The sequence below is a fragment of the Tenebrio molitor genome, chromosome 5, assembly GCF_963966145.1.
Source record: "Tenebrio molitor chromosome 5, icTenMoli1.1, whole genome shotgun sequence".
NCBI classification, from domain to species: Eukaryota; Metazoa; Arthropoda; class Insecta; order Coleoptera; family Tenebrionidae; genus Tenebrio; species Tenebrio molitor.
This window is the reverse complement of record NC_091050.1, coordinates 2,726,400-2,750,791: the sequence shown is the minus strand read 5'-3', so window position 1 is coordinate 2,750,791 and position 24,392 is coordinate 2,726,400. Positions and strand designations below refer to the sequence as shown.

The window sequence follows — 24,392 nt, the reverse complement described above, 5'->3', positions numbered from 1 at the left end:
TATAAATGTTAACGTAAGCCTCAACAAATGATTTCATCTGAGATTCCTGTTTCACATGTAATTCTAATTTTATGTATTACATTTTTTGAAGTTCAATTCTCTCTAAACTGTTTACCTAAAAATAGTTTAATTATGGGTTCATAAGTCAACTAGTGTTTTAAAGACCTCATAATAAATTCAAAATCGGCATTATTATTATGACTTCATAATAAACAGGTGTTGGATAAAATGCTTATGGAATTTGTTAATAATAATACTTTAAGATATTATGACAACTATAATGCTCATTTGAAACGACTTTTTTTTTTTATTTTGATGTACGTTCACTTTTTACAGGATATCCTCATCGAAGTTTTCTCATAAGTCATTACGGATTATAAATAATACTGAAATCAAATGAAGATATAAAGTATTAAAGGCGATGACCCATCTAATCACTGACCACGCTCGGCGTTGCTTAACTTTACCATTCGAATGAACGATTATTGTTTTTTAATGTTTATGTGATTATAATAATCTTTTTACTGGTGTCGCAAAATCACTCATAATAACGGATATACATCCGTTTCACACTAAAACACTTTCCATTGTGTCAAAGAATAACATTGACAACCAACAAATAATGCTTGCCCCTGTAGGTATAAAGAAGAAGAACATGATGCAAGTTATTTGTTAAAAAAAAAATAAAAACTACAATTTTCCACTTAATACATTAATTTGTTTGACTCCTTGAATTACAAGAACATTTTGCAAAACCCTGTCCAGTTCTTGTAAACACTATTTTTTATTAAAATTTTTATTAGTATTAATAGTTCAAATAAAGACTTGCATTTTGTTGTTGTAATCTTTAACGTGAAGCAAAATATCGAGAACTGGCTCTACTCGCGAGATCACAGTTGATTGAGTTTACAACTTACAGTTGAGTGAAGCATGAGATGCATCTCATGAAGTTCGACGATAAAGAAAATATCAGGCTGGCTTCATCCCTTAATCTTAAGTGCAACATACTGTATATTGTTGTGGTGGGGTGTATAATTGCAGTTAACTGCCTGTAGTTGTCGGCAGCGAGTTTGCCTATGGTCGAGAATGAGTTTGACTCTCATTAATTATCTTATGGGCATGGGAGAGATTTCGGACAAGTTGGAGAAGATATTTTTCACATCGTGTCATTTATTGGAAATTAATACCATTACAATATCTAGTAATACGATGAAAAGCATTACACTTAAAACGTCGGTCAACAGTGAGGACGTGAAAGACAGAGCATCCATCAAACTTGATGAGTACATGACCTGGAGCAATCAATTTATTTCTAACCGGTTACGTCAACCTGTAAAAGGGCTTGAAAACATGAAAAAATTTCACATTAAAATATTCTGTTTGTGTGATGGGTTCATATTTTTCATTTAGGTGTTATATTACTTCCAGCGTTGTTTTTAAACTACCATATTCGTTCTTTTTTTCATGAATTTTTAATTGATATACCGCATTTAATTGATGAACCCACAGATACGGTAGATATTTTAAACCATTTATGTTAACAAATTTTTTGTGTAGTGATACTTCTCTTTCATCACCAATAAAATGTTGGTGTAATCATCATTCAGATTCATTAAAAAATGATATTCATTAGTTATGCTGCTAATGCTACTGTACTGATATTTATTTTTCCTTCATTTCAGGAGCTGATAAAGTTTATTGTAAATATGTAGACATACTATCTAATTGCCTAAATAATTAACCTTGACAGGGACCTATGTATAAATAAAAAACAGTTTTCTGTAGTATCCTTCCATGCAAGAGCGCCATCGTTTGTGATGTTGAGGAGTTCGATAACCCTTCGTGGACTGCGCGAGCTTTTCAAAGCTCCAAAAGCTTCAGTCGAGCACGCGACATTGACTAAAACACAATGGAGTCTCATCGCATTGCTTTGCTTGTGTTCGCGACAATAATGCTGTCAACATTTGTTTCTGCTCGAGCGGTATGTATATTTAAGCTCATTGCGATTTAGTTTGTGAACTCATGCTAAAAACATAATAGTTTTCATTTGGCTAGCTTGGACATTTAGAGCATTTTCATTCCTGAATAAATAAAGAGGCAATTTGCAGTTTACCCCTTCTTGTAAATTATTCAAGCGTCATGCGAGTGTCAGGAATGGCTCAAAAGTTTACAATATTGTTTAACGATTGAATGCTGCTATTGTTGGCTCTTGTACATACACTCAACATTTCAATTTTACTTTTAACAATTTGAAAGACCGTAAACTTTTTGTTTATGAACAAGTTTTCTAATTATTTAGCGAAACTTATTGTTATGTATTTATAAAAAGTAAAAAAGATTAACCAAAATCAGCTTTATGTTTTAACACAGTTTTCAAGAAGGACAAACAGAAAAGCACCTACTACTAGGAGACTTGGTTAACTTGTAGTTAATATTTATTACTATTTTATTCTGTTCTCTTCGTGTACCTTCACATTTTTTTCAAATTAAGAAACTAAGACACTTAAGAAGAACGATCATATTTTCATTTATTCTATTTTTAAGGAAAAAATTTGCTACAAAAAGAAAAGCAAGTACCGAAACATGTACTAAACGTTGCGGGATAAGATACTCACCGCAGTAATTATGAATATAAAATAAAGTAACGAGACCTTACAAAATCAGACTAGGTGATTATTTGCATGGAATGATAGCTTGTTTTCAATGATAAGTTTAATGATTAGTCTTTAGATAAATAGTTGTAGAAGTCGTAGACGCTCACACTGGTGTTGAAATATATTTACTTGTTTAGTAAAGTATCACTTTCCGTACCTGTTACCTAAATAACTATTATTATATAGCTCCGAAAATTTAGAATAATTGAAATATTTTCTTCCTCGTTGAACTTTTCGGAAAGAACTCAAATAGATGTGTTTTTTTGCGCAAATGAAGCACTCGCTCCTTCGCCGCTCGTGCCTCAAATAATGCGCTCATGCGCATTATGTCTTCTCACACTCGGAAAATTGAAATGAAATCTTATTTGTACGACTTTTAAATGAAAAAGTTTTATTGTACTGAAATAATTGTTATAAGTAGGTATGCTTTAAACCTTACAAATTCATAACTGTAGACAGATGTAAATTTCTTGCTTTTTACGGTAGATACAAACATTTCAAGAATAAAATTCTAATTGTTGTCTTTTTTTAAACGACAGTTATTATAATTGAAAACGTACAAAGTAAACGTTCCCCAGAAAAACAACTTGAAATAATTTTTGCAAATTTTTGTTGAGCTTATAACTAATGAATAATGACGACAAAAAAAAGATTAATCAATACTGCTTTAACGTCAGCACATTCTATAGCGGAAATTAATGTTTTAATCTTTACATGTATTTTCAATTAAATGTACAATACATACAAATTTTAATCGTTTGAAATGCTTCTTTGAATCTGCAATCGGTTAAATTTTAAACATGTACAATAAATGAATTTGTTAATAAAGTTTACAATAATTGTCATTATTTGTTGGTTTGCATTCATTATATTGTTTAAAAGCCACTGTAACGTAACAATATACCGTGAGATCGAAACAAAAATAGAGTTGGCTGTCACCAAAAATTTCAGTTGGCAATTCGTTAAAATTTCAGTTATCAGATGCCAGTCTTAAAAGTTAGGTTAGTGATTTTGAGAAAGTTGAAATCTTGATTTTCATAAAGGGGTGAATTATGTGTGACCTGTCGGTTGTAAAAGAATCATGAGGAGCTCCAATCGTATTTACGAAGTACATACAGTAAATGTTCGAAATGTCTGCCTTCAGCTTCCAAACATAATGTTACTCTCTTCGCTTCATGTTTTCAAATGATCTTCACAAATCGGGACATCAATTAAATTGCAGATATCAGTAATTACTTGCATATAATTATTTTTGTTGTCAAGCAACCTGTCCGATTTTTTGTTGTTGGGATATCAATAATAATTATTTTTGCTGTCTAGCAACTTGTCCAATTTTTTTGTAATACCTGAGCTTCTGAGATTGGTGAAATTGAAAACTTTATGTGTTTGCTATCGGAACATGGCTGTTTTCTATGGGGAGGCACGTCTGGGACAGGTTGTCTAATATGGCAAATTATTTCTACATGTAATTTGATAAAGAACAGATCTGTCGGTTTTTAAATCACACCAAAAATTTTCAAAGCAGAAGAAGAAGAAAGCAGACATTTATTTTATTAAAGTAAGCCAAGATATTAAACAGTCTACAGCTTTGCATTTACGGCCACAGTACTTTCTTTTGTAAGCTTTAAGCAGAAACGTTGACAAACGTGCGTGTTGGAGCTTTAATGCCCAAGATATTAAAAAATAGTTATATAATGTAGGTTGGATGCGCACTCTTCGGCTTCCTTTTCCTATCTCCGTATTTATAAACCTAATAAAAATGGATCCTCAAACGAGCTCCCCGTCTAACTTTTAATAAGCTCACGAAGTTAAGTGTACTTTTATTTTAAGATTCTGGTTAATCCTAAACTGAATATGTTTTTCTGAAGAAAATTTATCTTATGGAAATTTCGTACACACAACTATATCAATAATTTCTAATAAACTGATAAAGTGAGTTCCTGATATAAATCTATAACCACATAATACACACAATTTACAATAATCAAATTGTTTTACTTCTTGTTTTTGTCACAGAACTTATTAATTAGTAAAGTATTTCACTAGACACTAGGCACTCCTGAATAATCAGTACGCCCAGTCATTTATCAAAGAGTCGTCTGTTGATTCGCTTTCTAGGTTAAGATTCTAAGTTAAGATAATGACAATTTGAGTTATTTTGACTTTTGAAGTGTCATATGTGAATTTGACAGTCAAGTGTACCAACATAAAATCGTAAATGTGTTGCCACCGAACAAAAATAATTTCAATCACTAAAAATCACCCGGTAGTTAGTAGTTATTGGCTTCTAGTAAGCAAAAAAATGTGTAATTTACAATTATGTAGTTATGTATTTATTAATTAAAACTAAAAATTAACAAAAATAAATGGAATAGAACATTAACTGTGTAAACTAGAAGTAAATAACCAAAGATTATAAGGCAACATCTTCTTCTTAATCTTTTTCTCTCTTCGTCACTAGCTGCTGTTAGTGACTTTTATAATATACACGTTGTGTTGCCAAATTGCTGAAAGTTATCATCTCATTGTGATGACTTCTATCATAAACTCAAATATTTAAGTCTCTTAGTGATCTCTTAATATTTTAGACTTCCTCTTAAGTAAGTACATAACATTTTTGGTTTACAATACAAAAATTTCCGATAATAATGCGGAATCTGGAAAAGTGCCCCGAATGCTTGCAGCGTTTCCACGTTGAAAAGCAAGGGAAATCCTCTCGAAAAGGAATTTCTTTGATTTTAAATCGCCTGATTCCGCAATAAGTCCGTTTCCTCTTGATTTAATAGTTAATAACTTTTGGAGTGAATAGTTATGATAAAATTGTGCTAGTAAAAATGTTAGTTAGTGACTTTTGGCAGGAACAGGACGTTACCATCTCATTATAATCACCAGCAGTCCTAAAAATCTACAGAATCCTATTAATTAAGAAAAAGAGAGGTTATTCAGACGGCTTAAGTGTGATGTTTGGCTTCAAATTACACATTGTCATATCGAGAGTATCACATTTAATAACATTGTTATTAAATTGCCAGCACCGTCGGATAATTTGGAATTAGTTTTATGTGTTTCACTTTAATAGATGAATTCAGTTGAATCTGGTACTTTACGATTTGATAATTCCATTCTAATAGGATAAACTCGTAAAACTGATCAATAATTAATCATAAGGTCATATTGTAAGATGCCGTAAAGCACACAGTAAATTTGATAAGTGCCATTCAACGGGGCAAGTTTAGTTCCTTTGGGATCTTGCAACACTCTGGTGTGGTGACTGTCGTTCTCAACTGAATCCCATGAAACTACAGTGCTTAGTCTGTTCTATTTTGTTCGTCGTGCTTTCCTGCCACTCGTGTCAAGATTTATTATGTTTACGTTCTAAGAGCAAAGCTCAGCATTTGTCTGCACATTTACACGTTGCCTATCTATCCAGAAGTGGTTCTGGATCTGACCACCAATAGCATAACATGTACTTACAATTTGTAAAAAGTCTCATGAAGCTTCTAATACTTATGCACATGAAACATTTTATTCATTTTCATTCATTTTAAATTGTCAAGGATAACTTCAAAAGGAATAATCAAAACTGAAGTTAAATGGAACTACAAGTCTCAGATATATTTGATTCTTGTTGTAAAAGAAAGTGGAAGTTGGAGGTCAATCTAATTATGTTCAAAGTAAAATTAACTTTAACAACTCTCCCTCAGAGATGTATTTTTGGAAATTATTCGATTCTAAAATGTCCTTACCTCAATTAAATTTATTTGCTTTTGAAATTCAAATTTAGAATAGATCGAAGATATTATAAAAACTTATTATACTTCTGGGAGAAATTACGAAAAATAAGTGTAAACATTTGATTTTTAGCAAATTTTGCCAGCTGGATGAAATAAAGCAATTGCATTTTTTCAAATAAACCAGAAGTAAAAGATTTATACTTATCAGTAGTGATAATGAATTCACGAATTTGAGAGATGTGTCTAATCGACCATCTGTTTTAGAAAATATTAACGGAGACGTTGGTGGTTTTGATCAAGTCACTAAATGCATCGTATTTTATGAAGCCCAAGTAGGTGGATGGTTGAGTTGGAAAGAGAAGCCTCCCACGAATGCGAGAAATAATGAATGGTAAATTGTTAGAAGGAGGATGTAATTTATCGTCTTGCATTCCTTCGGTTTTAACTGTCGCCGCAATGTCTCAAATCGCAAATTTAACATGAATGCGACGGAAATTAATTCCACTCTTGCACCATTATACGAAATGAAAAAAGTTTTGCGGTAGGAAAAATTCACCGACTCTTAATTCATATTCTCATCTTGGTGCTTTTATTTATCATTTTTATGTTACATTGCATAGTGATTAAACGTTATTTCATTGAACTCTATTGCCAGCAATTAAACATTGCTTAGTTCCACCAATAAAAGACAAGGAGAGTTCTTTGCAAGGAGTGTTTTTGTTGAGAAGAAAATCTGTTATAGTTTTTGCGTAATATCAAAGTAATTTATGTGGCAGAACGTTCTAATCACCATCTGAGTGGTACTTATACGAGTATATAAAAAAGATTGTGATTGTCGCTAAAGCTTTGTTCTTGCGCACAAGATTAATTCTATTTTTTCACTAAAATAACTCAGTAGGTATACAACTGAACCATGATAGAGTAGAAGGTCTTTTTATGCTTCGCCCAGATGCCAACCTCGACTTCGTCTCGGTCTTCCATCTCTGGGCTTAGCACAAAAAGACTCACTTCTACTCTTAATGATGTAATCTACTAGATTTTTCAAATGGTTATATTTATCGTCATTTACATTTTTACTACAGTGTCTCGTAGTAAAATTAAAATATAAATGGAGTAAATAAAAGACTATCAAAGCCAAATATTTTGACATTAATTATGTCCCCTGTATCTCGAGTTTCTGTTATCGACTATGTAGTTACAGTTGAATCAACATTGTAATTAATTTCTATACAGTCAAACGATCTCATATGTCGTGTTTGCCTCAAATGGTTTCAAGTATCGATATCAAACATTATATCAATGTGCGATTAACAAAGCTAAAGTTTGCTAATTGACGCTAAACCAACGTTTATGCTTTATTGCGCCAAATACTTACAAAAACACCGACCAAGTGAAATTGAAATTAAGTATTTAACTTAGAAATTCGTTTACATTTAAAAATAATCATCATCACAGCGCGCATTTAACATGTCTGTATTTACTTGTAGGTGAATATTAGCAACACGTGGATGCTTCCAGAGGAGGATTTTCCGGTATTCTATCGTTATTTCCGGGATCGCATATCTTGGTATGAAGCTGACGCTGTATGCCAGTTTCATCATGCGAACCTGGTTACTGGTAAGTGGTTGATCTCGTTAGATCATTAGCACGCTTTAACGCTTCTGTCAATTTGTTCGTTGGAAATACTGCCCGAGGTATAAATGCACTAGTCCTTCTTCATTTGTAATTCGAACTGGATAATCCAGGCCCTCGCTTTTCGAATCTATGAATAATTATTATCTGGTGATGAAGGGAAAGCCAGTAAAACGTTAATTTGCAGTGGGTTGCGACTTTCATGTAACATCAATCATTTTGATTTTTGGTTGGCTCTAGCTTAATTCTTATCTATTATAATACTGTGAATTTACTCCACTGTTGCAGAATATTTTTATAAAAGCCATTTCGAAAATTCACCATTTACGTATTATCAGAGGTTTAAGTCAATAACTATGGTACGTTATAAAACTACGAAAGTTATGACTTTAGTGTGACTTTACGCTATGTAGAAAATTGTGAAAGTACTTTCATCGTGAAATAACTTTTCTAGGAAATATCAATTTAAGGAATGACAATTTCCCTGAGTTATTACGTGAAGAAAACAACAAGTTTATTCTTGCTTCATTAAAATAAATGGTGGGTAATAATATCTAAATTAGTTACTCCACATTTCACAAATGTTTCAAATGTCCACCACTGACTGTTCTTGTTTTTCGATTGTTGTTTAGCCACAGCGAATCCAGTTAATATAAAATGAAAAGTTTTGCTGCCCGCTACAGTACACTGAATCTAAATGAAAACTTGCTAACACTAGTTCTGTTGGTGAAAATGTGGTGAAATTTATTTATGCAGTTGCGTCGGTTTAGAGCAAATTAATCAATTCACTATAAAATTAGATATTCCCTGAAGAGCAATAAACATAAGGACGAAAAATACATCCATGAGGTGGTGTTAGATACAAATACATAGATAACGCCGATTGTTAATTGTAAATATAAATTAAATATTTATCAGCAGCATTGGATTATGCAAGTGATTACAGTGATCTACATTATATCAAAGAGAATTTTACACATCAGCACGTCACTTTTATATTACATATTAATTATTTTTAATGATTATTACGAGTAAACGATAATTTGAAGGTTACCCCAAGAAACATGTCAAGCGGAAATTAAAATTATGGAAGCATTAGATACGACGGGAAAGCATTACTAACTGAAAGTGAATCTACTTTTTGACGAGGGAGATTAAAACGGGTATTGATTAGTACTATAATTAGGGTTAAGTATTAACTAACGCTGCACAGATATACAACCAAATTAAAAACCAACACTAAACACATTTACTGTGTTGAAATTAGTTATTTGTACAACTAGTTAAGAAAGTCGTACTTTTTTCATGATGTAAGTTGAGAAATTTGGTCTAAAAGGATTTAGAAAAAAATTATAAAAATAAATGGGTATGCTTTGACAATCATCTCCAAGGAGATGGAATAACATGATGCAAAAAAGTACTACTTTCACTACGATTTTTCGTGTAAAAAAGTGCCACTTTCACTACGATTTTGCGTGTAAAAAAGTGCCACTTTCATTACGATATGCAAAAAATAATACTTTTGCGTTTCAGTGTACGATGATGATGTAAATAATTTTCGCTGTCCTTATATTTATGGCTTTTTGTAACTTCTTATTAAAATGGACGATACTCAACTCTTTCATAAATATATTTGCAGTGTGTCTACTAAATCAACAGTTTTAAATTGCTCTTGCCTGACGATTATGATTTTAATCTTCAACGTAACATCGAAATTCCTGGCATTAAATGTATTAGTCTTGAACGCTTTATTCATTTCAATGTGTAAAAAAAATCAATTGAAAAGCAATTTCTTTAAAAGTGCACATTTCTATTAAATGGAGACAAATATTAATTTATTTGCATCATTATTTAATTTTGTGTGCAAAAATCAACTCTAATAAAATGTTTAAGTGAATATAAGCTATGATTGTGGAATTTTGCATGAGCTTTCTAACCCGGCGCCTCCGCCATAGATACCTAATTGATTCAATTGATATGTATTTCAATTTACAGTAAAATTTTTGATAATAGATTTTTATTATACTTTATAACTGGAAATATTGTACTTATTTATTAAGTTTTTATAAATTTTGGCAATACGTAACTAGTTACGTTATTAGTACATATAAAATTAACAGTAATTATTACATACTCGTATGATCCTTTATTTATAATTTGCTTTACACATTTATTCTCAAGTAATCAAACAATAGGTAGTTTCTACTTAAATAAGTGCGTCCAGTTTATTGCTATTATATTTATCGAAGCTCTAATTTCCCTAAGAGTTTCTTTTATTGACTTTTTTATTGTACGGTTTAATGTTGCTCTTAAACTTTATGTTTAAAACGTGTGTTACGGATATTTTCTGTTTGTTTAGTGCTGTCGTTGCCTACTAACATAGAACCTGAGCAGTATTTTTATTACTAGATACGTAATTTCAAAAGAAAAAGGTAAATTGAAAAAATCTTGTGCAAGTTCTTCCATACGTATTGATTCCTGAACAGTACACGTTGTGATTTTATATTTATGAAAATAACAAACTTTCAAGACTCTTAAATATGTTGCTTAGAAAAATATACTTCAAAACATTTACTCCTTTTTATATTATACATTATAAAATAGTATATTATGTTATGAGGAGCAAAAATGAAGTTTTATGTGCTGCGGCTGGTAGATTGGCTGCCGAACGCAGTGAGGAAGACAAACCAGCCAAAGCACATAAAACCATTTTTGCTCCGAATAACATATACTATTTTTTCTTCAAACCTTCATAACAAATTATTTAAGACATGTTAAGAAACCAGGTAGGAATTTCAAATGATTTAGCTAGTTTACTTTACTGCCGCTCATCAGCGGAGATAATAACTTCACGGACGCCCTCAGCGGAGATAATAACTTTATCTGCCGCTCTCAGCGGAGATAATAACTTTATCTGCCGCTCGTCAGCTCGTTAGATGCCATGACAATGAAGTGACACTTTAGCATTATCAATGCAGCAGGATAATGTCATAATTTACGGACGTTTGAAGAAAATAATATTTTATATGACAAAGAAATATGAAAAAGGATAACATAAACTCAGAACAAAAGGTTGTTAAACCTTATGAATTTGTTTTGTTTTAAGAGGTTATAAAAATTGGGTAAACCATTGACAAACGTGTATATTGCTTGTAATGGTATTTTTAATGATTATTATTATGGACTCATAAAATCAAACGATAACCAGGAGTTTTACAGTCTGAATAATATGAAATAAAGTCTTTAAAAAGTTTAGAGGACGTAGGTATTGGTGTAATCTAGCATACAGACCTTAAATGCTTAACCGCCACATTACCACCGCCCAAGATAAATCATGTAAAGTTTTAATCTTTCTAACGGCAGCAATTTGCAGTTTTAATCCGTTCAGTTTGCGGTAAGTTTTGCAACTATTTGTGAAGGGTATTACTAGTAAAACCACAAAATTAGTTACCGAACTGACTCTCGTAAAAAAAAATCATTTCTTACCTTAACATTAGTACCCGATATGTGACTACGATTACAATATGTTTTTATTTTATTGAATAAAAATTACAACAAACGTAAATGTAAAATTCTTACAATCTTAACAGTGCTTATTTTTCAGTGTTAAATTTCTAATTTGTCTTCAATTACTTCTGCATCATATTTCTCGCCCTAAACCCTAACGTAACGTTACAATGATGTCCTTCTGGTGATGTAATGTGACCTAATTAGGGTAACACAGGTGTTAGGTGTGTGACACCGGTATTTAACTAGATACTTTGTGGACTTGTAAAAACAGTTTTATTGCGCCTGTACCGAGTAAACATTTAATTAATCATTGTCGCAATCGATAAGTATTCTATTTATAGCAGGAAACTCTATGTGAAACAAACTTATAGATTTCAGGTTAGACACGAGAATTTCGGTTTTTATAACACAACTTACATTGCTATAGCATTAACACAAATTTATTAATAAGTACCTAATGGTTATAATTTGACTAACTTTGCAATGTACATTACAATACAGGTCACGTTCTATTTGTCATGTTTTCAACTTTAACTGGATCTAGAATATTAGAACGTGGCCGTTAGAGTCCAAGTGTGTGGGACGTGAGGACAGTAGCAGGCGGAGTGACTATAGACAAAAAGTAAATTATGTACAATAAGAGAGCATTTAGTGTCCATTAGTTTCTAAATGGGAACATTAAACATTTTTCTAACTAGGCAGGAACAATTTTTACAATAATTGCATTCATAATTTAGCATTACATGTCTAGTGTTTTTAGAAATAATAAATACTCCTACTCTTGTCAACCAAATCTATAACATCAAGATTACCATGGTTAATGTTAAACTTTATGATATTGATTTGAATGTCGTAATGACATACTTTACTGGCATCGGTGCGGTAATTTTTGGAATCAGTTAAATCATTTGTCTTATTCGAAAAAAGCTCTTTTATTATTGTGTTAAAATTTAAATATAGTGCTTATTTTGTACATCTCATAAATAATTTCTCGCCCAGTCACTTAAAAATGCTACCCACTTTTGATTTAGATCGCGCTTACTGCCGCCATATTTCATAGCAAAACTATACAATATTCAGGGGAATGCCACTCTAGAGACGTCCAAATGATTGGCACCACTGCATTTCGAACATTGCGGCCTGCATGAATTGCAAAATAGACGCTCACGTAAATTTACCTATTCTCATAAGCTCGTGCATTATGTAGTAAACCATTTTGTTGTTTCGAAGCTGTACTTTATTATGAAAATGTTCTGTGGTCCGATGCCAACTGTCAAACTGACGAAATGTCCAGGAATGTTGTTTCGGGTGAAATTATTTATTTAGGACACTGTTAAAATTTTAAATCTATGCACACCCATGTTAACAGTGACGTAAACAGTAAGGGCAACTAGGAATCTTTTATCATGCGTAAAACGATGTTTAATATGTCACTTTCGCACACTGCGATACAAAAAAAACAATTTAATTGATACCTTTCAATGATTAAAATTTCAAGCAATTCGGACAAACAACAACAACAAAAATCTTTGTTCGCATCTTATAAAAAAGAGGGCCTTTTTTGTTGTTGGATAGTTTGTACCCTTATAAAAATTTACTCAAACTGTTACAAGCGATCTACCAAACTTTTAATAAGGTAATAAAGTTCAAATTTTTCAACTATGATGAAAGTTTGCAAATTGTGTTATAAACAAACTTAATTTAGTTTTACCGAACCATCCAAGCGAATATTATAATTTTACAGGAAACTCTTTCAAATAAATTGTTCTTAAACAATTTACAAGTGCAAATTTCTTCAGGCGGCCATTCTAATAGTAAACACTTTGTGGTGGCAGAATGGGCGGTGAATCTTAGGCGTGCCGTAATGGTAAAGTAACAGCCGTAACTGTCGCCTCTCGTCATAAAATAGGTTCCCCAGAGGCGCTCCGGGCCCGTTACTGTCCTTGCTGCAGATCAAACTTACAGGAAGTTACGTGACCCGTCTTGTTAAGTTTACGATCAATGTTTAATAATCGCGTTTCATTTTCCCCTGTGAACATGTGAATGAGTAGTTTCCTCTGGAATTTTGGGAGTTTTATTACTCACTCTTGTTATAGCCGATTAATTTTAATCGTACTATTCCGTAAAATGAACTTAACAACACACTTTTGGTCAATAAACCTTACCTCGTTAAAATTAAAATAAGAAACGCTTTAAGTGAAACAATTCGGGAGGCAAGATTCACTGCGAGCGTTTGTTAAAATGGTGAAGATGAATCAGCTTTCCTTCAGAAAGAATATATTGTTTTTACTTAGCGTTAGACAGTTGTAATAAAATACGCTGACTATGTTGCAGTGGATTAAATGGTATTAAAGAAGAATTCGAGAAAGAGTAGAAATAAAAAGTTGTAATATACCTATTTTGTAGCACAAACCAGTTAGATTTGGTTAGGAAGTAAGTTACGACAAGCGTACATCATAAAATAGGTAGGTAGGTGTTATTGAATTACGATGCACGAGAGGGTCAACTGAAATTTAATGGTCGTCGTCGGAACACATAAATTGAATTTAGTAACGAATTAAAAAATTATAAAGTAACAAGCTGGTTAACCAGGCTGTGGCCAAAGCTTCAAAACATGGCGAATTTATTAAATCTGCTGACTTTTTAACCAAATGATGCTAACTCACAGTTACATATTTTCTAATAAAGGTGTAATAAAGAAGTAACAATATCAATCATATCGGGTGTTCATTTAGATTTATCCTCAAAGTTGGCGTTGAAGAGTCGATTGTGAACGCACCACGCGTACTAACGCGTTAGTACGCGTGGTGCGTTCACAATCCACTTACAGAGTAAAAACACAAACGACGCAAAAAGTGAGGTTAGATTTAAACAGCTGATCCGTGATCTATATTCCGTGGTGCGATCACAATCGACTCATCAACGCCTACTTTGAGGATAAATTTAAATTAACACTGGATATAAGTGATATAGATTAAGTTATATTTTAAAACAACGACGTGCAGTGATTGAAGAAATAATTAAGTTAAAGAAATAATTTTCCATTAAATTCAAAGTGTTTTATTAATTATTTTTAAGAGTGGGGAAAGTTTAAAAAGATAAATTAATTGAAGCTCTAAATTAAATCGCAGCTCTAAATGTGTTGTTTCAACTTTGAAAACATCCATAAATAAGCAACATAGGAACGTGACTAACAAGTTGACTTAACAAAACATACCTTTCCCTGCGTCCATTTTACAGATATTTTCTCAGTGTTTTAGAGTTAACGCCTAACGGAGCATAATAAATAGGTGTGACCTACATTCTTATCCTGTTGTAGTAATTTTAATTTTAATTCATTTTAAGTCTTTAAAAATATTCAACAGTTAAAAATTTAAATTAGGGAAAGGCATGTAATAACAAATTATAAAACGACCAGAAAAACTCAGAATGATTCTTCTAAATTCGTCTAATTATGTTAAAACAACAAATTAACTCATTCGGAAAATTGCTCTCTCGGAAAATAAATTGGAAGAAGTTATTCTCGTTCGTAACAATATCGAGATTTCGTTTAAAACTTTCCAAATTATCTGGCTCTTTTGAGATTAAAGAGTATCATTAATTAATTTGAAGTATATGAGTAAAAGAAAGCTGCCTCTTGTAATGTATGTTGATCAATCTTCGTCATAACGGAACGGATTCAGTGCGAGCATATATCATAATATTGCCTCCGCCATCCGTAATCGAGCCGATCGATATCACCCCTTTAACTCTCACTGATAGACAATATCTTAGCGCCAACCCTCCAATAGTGTCATTTATCAAGACTCCACACAAAGCCTAGTCTGCAAGGACGTCTTTAGTTATTGCAGCATCCGAATTATGTTCATGGATCCGTGATAACTCACTTTCATAACTGACGGCCTAATTTGTACCTGAAATTCAGATCTAAAACCAAATTTAGCCGTTTGAGTTACGACTGCGTTGTTTCACATATTCTCAAAGGACATCTGATACGCAAAACATCCATCTACATATCTAAATTGGTTGAAATTTATTCGAAAGTCTGCTGAAACTCTTATCTGTACATTATTTATACCACATGATCAAAAAAATTGATATCAAAGTCATACATGAAAAACAAAAGGAGGTGCCCTAATTAAATTCTTGTTTGAAATGAAATGTCATTACTGTCATTTAATACGCGGTGGTCAAGAATGACTGAGTCTATTGGCAATGAAACAATTGAAAAATATTGGTGTTTTTTTTGTCTCGTAATTGGCACTGGCACTTGACACGACATTAAAAATTAAATATTATTATTTATTTACATCACTTCTAGCTGCTACCGGGTTTTACAATTTTTTTTATTCATAAACCACTTATTTATTTGAACAAACTAGGAAAACACTGTCAAACATGAGGGGAAGAAATATTCGACGCCATCTCTTTACGTGTATTTTGTCAAGAATGCGACTCATAAAACCCAGGATTCTCACCCTATTACCACTTAAGGAGAAAAATCAAGATATTTATCACAGGCCTTTTCACAAGTTTTATTAATCTTTCTTCTTCAACTGCTTTAGCTAAGAACCGTTAATAATAACTACAAGATGACTTCTAATTTGAAATTGCTTGCGCGTTACATCGCATGTGATTCATTTGATTGGCATTACATATTAAAATTCAGTTGTATAACTGAAAGAGAAAATCTTGTGCTAAATTAATTATTCATGTGTACCTGCAGCAATATTATGAATTTAATTTGTCTTGTACGAGGTTGAATATTCTTCATTCCAGGTGAAGGAACAAAATTCCTTAAAATTACGTTTTTGGATTTTGGCAAAAATCCACGAACAGATCAATTTGTATTTCCGAACGGTCAACTTTTTCAAAAATTTTGAGGGGATACAGGGGACAGTTATTCATTCGCAACATATTCGCAAGACTGGTTGCATACATGTGGAATTCCAAATTAATTTGCATTTTGTAACAACTGCTAAAAAGAGGCTGATGAAATATTAAATCTATAACAGGAACGTTAAGAAAGAGAATTCTTTTGAGGTTTACTTAATTATGTTAACTTACACTAAATTGTGCCACGAAGGACAAAGACAATAGCTAGTGGGGGGTATAAACATGAACTTTACATTACCCAATTTAAAGAGATAATATCACATTTTAGTTGTTGATCCAATTCTACTATGTATTAATTAGTAAATCTTATTTTATACAAGGTGATACACGAGTACTAATGATTTGTAACGTAAAGCTGGATATGGATACAGTAAATATCCATCTTTACCTTCCAAATGTATTGTGGGTTGCATTTTCAATTCCGTCAATCATCTTGTATAAATTCATAACATTTGGAAGGTACGAATTGCAATTTCTTCCACCTCCTTGACACTTACTAAATAACCTCAAAACGTTTATTCAATTAAAATACTTATTTTTCAGAACTGTGATGTTATTTATTTACTACAGTTTGACCTGAATCAGAGCTTGTCTAAAAATGTTTTACTAGATATTATTGTCATCTCAAGCTCAGCAAAGTTTCGTGTAAAAAAAGCAGTTGAGTGAAAGAAAATGTTTTGTATCTAAAAGTTTTTACGTCCACAAATGTGTTAGGTATTTATACTAAAATTCCTATATAAACTTTCTACACCTGTTATATGGAAATTAATGAAAGTTAATTAATTTGTTCGAAACTTGTACTGCTGAATAGCAAGCATTATATTATCAAATTCTAAACATCCAAGCAAAAAGTGATTATTAATTCAAATCGTTTGCAGAGTGTAGAAAGAATTTTCGCTTTTTCGCAGTAGTGACATAATAATAAAGCATGGTAGAACATCGCAATATTTATTTATAGGTATATTAAATCTCTTTGTTGTAGCAAACGACTAATTTCGTCTTTCATACGTGCGAAACTTTTAATCAAGAGGTTAAGGCTTTTTTGCCTGAAACAAATTTAAAGAATTATACTTTTTCCTTAAATTGAATGTGCCAAAACAACTGGCTTAATGAATTTAAGGTCTAATCAAAAATTATTAATACATATAGGTCGTCAGAGAGAATATTATTAACTGGACTAAAATTATTTTAATAAAAATGCACTTTTACACTGTTCGGAGAATTTGTTTCAAACTTTCTGATTAAGGTTTTATTAAATTTGTTTCATACTCCCCATCCATGAGAAATTACAAAATTTAATATCGAAATATAAATTAATAAATAAATAGAACTGATACACATTGTTTTCAGATAAATAAAATTTACGGTAAATATTTAGTACATTTAAAAGTAAATAATTATATATTCGAGTGGTTTTCATTAGAGTAATTCCGCATTTAACATTAAAATGTAATTTAGCTGAGACAGCACAATAGATCTAATGATTAAAATTAGCATTGCTACCCCAGCCAATGATATTCCGTCAGAAGGGAAATAATAGTAATTAATTCATATTAATTCATAGAAACGCATAGAGGTACCTAATTTAAGCAAAACTGTAGTCATGGAGCTTTGATGTCATTGTGACAAAAACGAGTTGCTAATTATGAGATGACATCCAACCAAAATAAATTTATCGATCGAACGCCACGTATTTTAGCAGCTGGAAAATTATCGGATAATTTGGGGAATAGTGTGGCAAATTGCTTAAGAGAATATTCGATCGACGATGCAGCGAAAGCTTTAAAGCTCGTGGCAAACATCGACGAAAATGAGAACAAAACGAAGTACAGAACGGAACCCTACAAAAATAAAATACGAAAAGGAATTTATACGGATATCAGACCAATTTTACAGCCGAAAGTAAAAACCAGATATCAGACGTTAATAAATGAATTGAAGGAGACTTCTTACGAATCACACTGGAATAAAGTTGTGGGCAAAGGCCGAGATCCAATTCCTGGACTACCGAGAGGACTCAATCCCCTTGAAGTTACCTTTGGAGTACAAAGCAATAAAGATGAATCTGTGAAGGAATTAGTCAACCCTTCGAAAGGAGTGTATCAGGTTCTGTCTGAAAGTCAAGTCGGTCACGAATGGTACAAGAAGTCTCACAACGATTACAACGTGGGAGAAAAAATTTGTCGGAATTATTTGACACCCGCTTTTGACAGTGCGAAGCGATTTGGGGAAAAAAGCAAATATGATGCGCGAGGAATCTGGGTGCGATGCGCTTGTACTTGGCACCAAAACGAACCCGTCGTTATCACAAGTAAAATCCAAGCAGACTTTTTAAACAAAACTAGGAGCAGACTAGGCGAATGTTTGACTCCGAATAACATCGCTGAAAATCTACCCAAGGGTTTTGTTTTTGGCAAATCGTACAAACGCGAACTGTATGGAGTTGAAGAGTTGCTAAGAGACAGTGACTGTCCCCCATGTCAGTTCAAGCGAGATTTGAAATGTTGGTTGACTTCGTTTAATAAACTCAGGATATATTTGAACATCCGCGACCACTCGGAGTTCACCTTGAACGATATATGTAAAAGACTGTTGTACTATGACGTCGACAAGTCTGGCTGTCTACCTTTGGAAACATTCTACCAGGTTTGCGCTTGTTACCAATTCACATTTGACAAAGACAACCTCGAACCACTCTTGCGACTTTTGTCGATCATTTGCGATAACAAAATCAATTATACAAAATTCTTCGACATCGTGAATTGCAAGACGGCTCCTCTTGAATTGGTCAAGATAGAAGACGTGCCCGAACGCAACCAGTACTACATCACCTCCAGTCAAGCGGCTTGTTGTGATTATTTAATTATAAATAATGCAGACAGTCCTGCAGCCGGAATTCCATCTATTCGATACGACTTGTCACGTCCAATTGTACCTCTCGGTGGCTGTCGAGCTGATTTGGAAAATTTGGGAGACGAATGTTCAGCAGCGATTTTATTGAATCCGAGCATTTATTTCAACTATGGCCTGTCATTCCGAGATTTCTTCATTCCCCGAAAACGAGATGTGATTCGTGGTTTATTTGAGAAAACCGGTTACAGCCTGAGCGACGCAGCGTTTGAAAAATTGTGGTCCGAAGGGGTGGAGCATGACAAAACCGGGTTGGTTTGCGTAGATACTTTCAATAAACTGTTAGAAAAATATTACGGCGATCAGAGGAAACTGGTCGTTGATGAAGCAACATGTTGAATAAATAAAACATTTTCACAGTTATATAATAGTTTTCTTTCGGCGGGAATAAAGTGGAGAAATACATGATAGAGTATCTCAAAGTATTCTCCGGAGAGGCTCAGACCGAAAAACTAAGCTTGTAGGCCGTCTGGTGATCTGGGAGAAGAAATAATAGGGCTGTTAGCTATTTGAAATGTGATCCCCATCGGATCCAGAACATAGTGGTAAAGCAAACCAAACTTGAGGGCGAGGGCACGGTATTAATAAAGAGCGTTATGCCTTTCAAAGACGAAAGAACTGACACTTTTATGTATGTACTTCTGTAAAATATGTATGCGGAATTGTGACCTTCTACTAACTTATAATTTCAAGTCCATTTTGTGAAAGATGAATGATCGTCGTGCATGAAATGCAAATGATGATAAATGCTCAGCTTACAACAATTTTCTCCTAACTCCATTTATTGGCGTAGTGTCATAAAATGAAAATGTTTAAACCGCACAGTATCTCACAAGGTCAGTATTAATTTCATTTAATATGTAGAACTTGGTCTTTCGAAAAATAAAAAAGATTAAAACGATAATTTGAACAACTCCGAGAGCAAATTTTGTAAGAAGTTATTTACGAGTATCTGGGGTCCGCCTGTATCCCAGGACAAAAGAAATTGAATTATCTCAAGAACTCTTGCAATTTGTGTTGAGTAAAACCGTTGTTGCCAATAAAATGTATAAGAGCATCTGAAGCGTTATTCAAATCGTACAATATTTTTGTTTAGCATTTTCTGTGCCTGGAGTCGGTATCGACCTCACACAGATGATGAGTATTAAAATGTAACTTACATGTGAATGTAACGAACGATCAAGAAAAGTGAGGTTAAGTTAAAGACATAGGTACACTACTACTGTCAAAGAAGAAGTGGACTACAACCTTTGTGTCTTCTATTTGAATTTTAAGACTGAGAAAGGTGTTAATAAGTTCAAATTAGGAGAAATTTCTCCGTTTAAATGTTTCAATAGAATTGAAGTTTCAATCGATTCATATTTATTTTTGCCAATCAAGTCCAAACTTGCGTGAAATGTAGAATAACGCAAGGATTGTCTTGAAAGAAATGTCATCAATAATTACAGCTTCGTTATTTAATTTCAGTATTGTCTGTAATCAGTGATATCGTGTAAAAAGTGGTGCATATCTAAATAAATTATAACATAAAAAATAGTGCTTTCAGAGGAATTATCATTATTTGATATCTAGCATGATGAATCATTTCGGCCCCAATGCCGTGCCCGTTTTGTAATAGTAATAAATTGCTTCATTCTCAAGCTAGGCAAAACCTTTGAAGCAACGATTAGGGAAATAGACAAATCGAGTTTGACAATCCCAGTCTTCTTCTGAGGAGTCCTGGAGTAAGTAGGTACCTCAACATTTTAAGACGCATCTTAGCTAACGAACATCCGGTAGGATTCCCTTTAAGTATCCTGGACAGTGTGACAGACAATAAATATTATTTGAGGAACAGCAAAAGCGGAGTGGATGGCCAGTAGTCCAGCTGGCCTGGCACTTGGGGTTGTCATTGCTTCACATAATGCTTGGAAGCAATAACAGTAATGACAAAGTTCACCCTGAATGCCGCCTAACTGCCGGGTCGATGATGACAATCAGTAGTAATGATCATGATACTGATACTAACACTGGACACTAAATAATGCTGATAATGATTAGTGCTTATGAGGGTTCATACATTTTTGGTTTTGAATCGTCTTTCATTAATTATTAATTAATTATACTCGTACATATTAATAATTATTGTATATCAAGGCCACGAAATCACTCTTTAACGTACCGAGAGAAAAATTGTCGCCGAGGGCGTTGCGGCCGAGGCACGACAATCTCGAGGTCGTTAAAGGATTTCGCGGCCAATGTATACACAACATTTTTTTGTGAAACCGAAAATTTGTAATTGTATTATAAAACGAACAAGCAAAATAATAAAACTGTTATTACCTAATTTTTTCCTAACTGGATATATTATTTTTTAACTTTGTCGTTGGTCGCTCAACCAACAATGATTGAAAAATGAAAATAATGGAAACTGGAAATGTAATAAATGAAAAAAATGTTTTCTCATATCTCTTTCCAGATGCTCATCGTGCAGGGAAGCTTCTGCATCTAAACATTAAATACAAAGAACAGTTTATCTTCTTAAAATCCCTGTTCACTGATCATTTATTCTTGAAGCAAGCAAGTTTAATTAATTATCGATAATCATCCATTAGTGTCGTTTGAAATTAAATGTCTGCAATCTGGATGATTAATGCGCGGATTTGTTTTTAAAAAGTATTCGGATAAATATGGTGAATTGATTAACATCTGAAAATCCCCGTTCGCGCGAGTGTGGAATTTTACATCTTTATCGTGCCGCAAAAGGGCGCATTGGTAATCGATTCCCTTTTAGCACGAAAATGTTTGTCAATCTCGACAGATCGTGATGAATTTTAGGATAAATTTTCCTCCGACCGTAATTCCGTTTCGAATAGATGCGAATCTGGTTTTCATTACAATTCTATATGTGCAGCAAAATCTTTTTGTAAACAGTGGGGTCGACCTGAAATCGATAGCGAACCGACGAGAAGACATTAAGCTATCTCCAAGTCCAACACTGTTCTATGCACGTAGACGTATACCTTCTTCTTGTGTGTACCCACAAAGTGAACTTGCAAATTTAACGTAATTGGTTGGCAATGTCAGTTCAACCTGGATATATATGTAAATGGAAATGCGGAGGAAAATCAAGCCCGAGATTAGACGTTTGTTACGGATTTGTCCCTTGTTTTGTTGTTGGGCCAGTTCAGGACGCAAAACCATTATATACATTATCACTCCCAAATTCTATTTTCTATGACAATGCATACGTATGATTAATTAGAAAACGTAAATTTTACGTTTGCGATTAAGGCACAACACTATTTTAAGCTATTTCAGTTACGAATGCGCCAAAAGAGAAATGTAGAATATTTGTTAACGTCAAAGTATAAAGTATAACAGCCCTTCGTGATGTAATTCTGCTTTGTCCGTTTCCAACAAAGGAAGTAAAGTAAAGTAACGATCATCACAGTACGGGCATTTCGTCTTTATGTTTCATGACGAAATACTACTGTAATCTCCGAAGAACTCATTAGAAACGTTGCTTCTATGTTTGCGGTTAACACAGTCGTTGGTTCTTAACAAAACCGCAAGATTATAAAGCTGGCTCTTAATTCGAACCAAATAACGGAGCACTTTATCTTGTAATTAATGTTATGTAGGTAATTCAAATAAATCTTACCCCTAAATTAAATTAACTAATTTATGTTGATGCGTCAAGTATTTAGAATTTATATAGCAGTTAATTTTAAATTCTCTTCACGAGATGTGGAGGAAAAATTTAACAACTGTATCATTAACAAGTAGATTCTCCCCATCCCATAAGTGTCGCGATTTATATTAACCTCTTTTCGTCCTGCAGGAAATACTTATTTATATTAGTTTCTATATGCAAAAATGTGTTACAACCTCCTCAGTCCTTAATTTTCTGTGGCCGCTAATTAGAGCTTCGTCTTCGTCCGATAAAGAAAATATTAAACTGAAAAGTGAAAATCAAAGAACAGATTCGCTTCCGCTTCCAGTTTGGTATAAGTGAAGGAAATATTCCCGCTCCCGCACTTGACGCATCACGTTCGCTTCCGTTTCCACTATAGCGGAACCACGTTGGTTTGAGGTATCTTTATGATATCTACAGAGTGTCCACGCGAAAAGTTCGGATGGGCTCATTTATGGAGGCTTAAATGCTACAAATTTTAAATTTTAGGAGGTGAGTCACAGCATAGAGGGACTTACTTACCAGAGTTACCAGTTGGGAATTACCAGAAGGTCCCGCAAAGTTAGTAAACCCTCTATTTTCGGCCACCTCTAAAAACGGTCAGTTTTGAGGTTCCCAGAACCGACGTGTTTTATTACTTTTATTTATTCTTTACTCTCAATAACGGCAACCTCAATATTGCAGTCATTTTTACAATACAATTTTGTGGCCGCTATTGAGAGGTTTTACTGTAAATAGTCAATATTGTCGTTTCCCAAATCTTTGGACACTCTGTATCAGATAACCTATTTAGCAAAAATCAAAAGAAAAAACTGAAATTTTTTTCATCAGGCAGTAAGTAGCAGAAATCTTTCTCTCTTTAAACTAGGATGAAGTTTCAAAAAACCATACAATTAATTAGTATCAGACTAAGTCATCATCAAAGCTTCTAAAATTCCCCAGTGTTCACCTCAGAAACAAAGAGAATTAACGAGTTGAATATTAGCAATTCATTCAAGCGAAAACCGGATTTGTCAAGTTAAATGCCCAAGGAAACGAGTGCTTTAACCCTTTATTTTCCTCAACCGTACGACCCTGTTTATATTAATTTATTGCGGAGAACTGATGGCAATTATTAGGGTTGAAGCCTTAATAAACTGATATTGTGTGAATTTTCCACGTTTATGCTAACTACGGCAAATGGGATTATGAGAAGATATAGCTGTTTCACGCATAATTACCTAGAATGTCCCTTCAATGAGTTTCCCATCGAGCAATAATCTTAAAGCTTCTGCTTCTGTATTAAATACTTAATAATACCCAATAGCAGCTTCTTTTCAGTGTTGTTGCTTATTCCGGTTAACTAAGCAACATTCAGACAATTCTTTACCAGGTACAAAT

At 33.2% G+C, this 24,392-nt stretch overlaps 2 protein-coding genes across 3 annotated transcripts in view; both read left to right on the top strand.

Moving 5' to 3' along the window:
* The first annotated feature begins 1,829 nt into the window (after positions 1–1,829).
* Positions 1,830–24,392, top strand: part of LOC138131467 (uncharacterized protein DDB_G0284459) — a 42,205-nt gene continuing 19,642 nt past the window's right edge. For both annotated transcript variants that reach the window (XM_069048486.1, XM_069048485.1), the window contains exons 1-2: positions 1,830–1,981; positions 7,876–8,005. In XM_069048486.1, the coding sequence (XP_068904587.1) occupies positions 1,910–1,981; positions 7,876–8,005 (202 nt within the window). In that variant the 5' untranslated portion in view covers positions 1,830–1,909. The remainder of the gene's footprint in view (positions 1,982–7,875; positions 8,006–24,392) is intronic.
* Positions 18,008–19,704, top strand: LOC138131780 (EF-hand domain-containing family member B). Its single transcript, XM_069048986.1, has one exon. It carries the CDS (start codon positions 18,077–18,079, stop codon positions 19,673–19,675), a length of 1,599 nt encoding a protein of 532 aa, XP_068905087.1. The 5' UTR covers positions 18,008–18,076; the 3' UTR covers positions 19,676–19,704.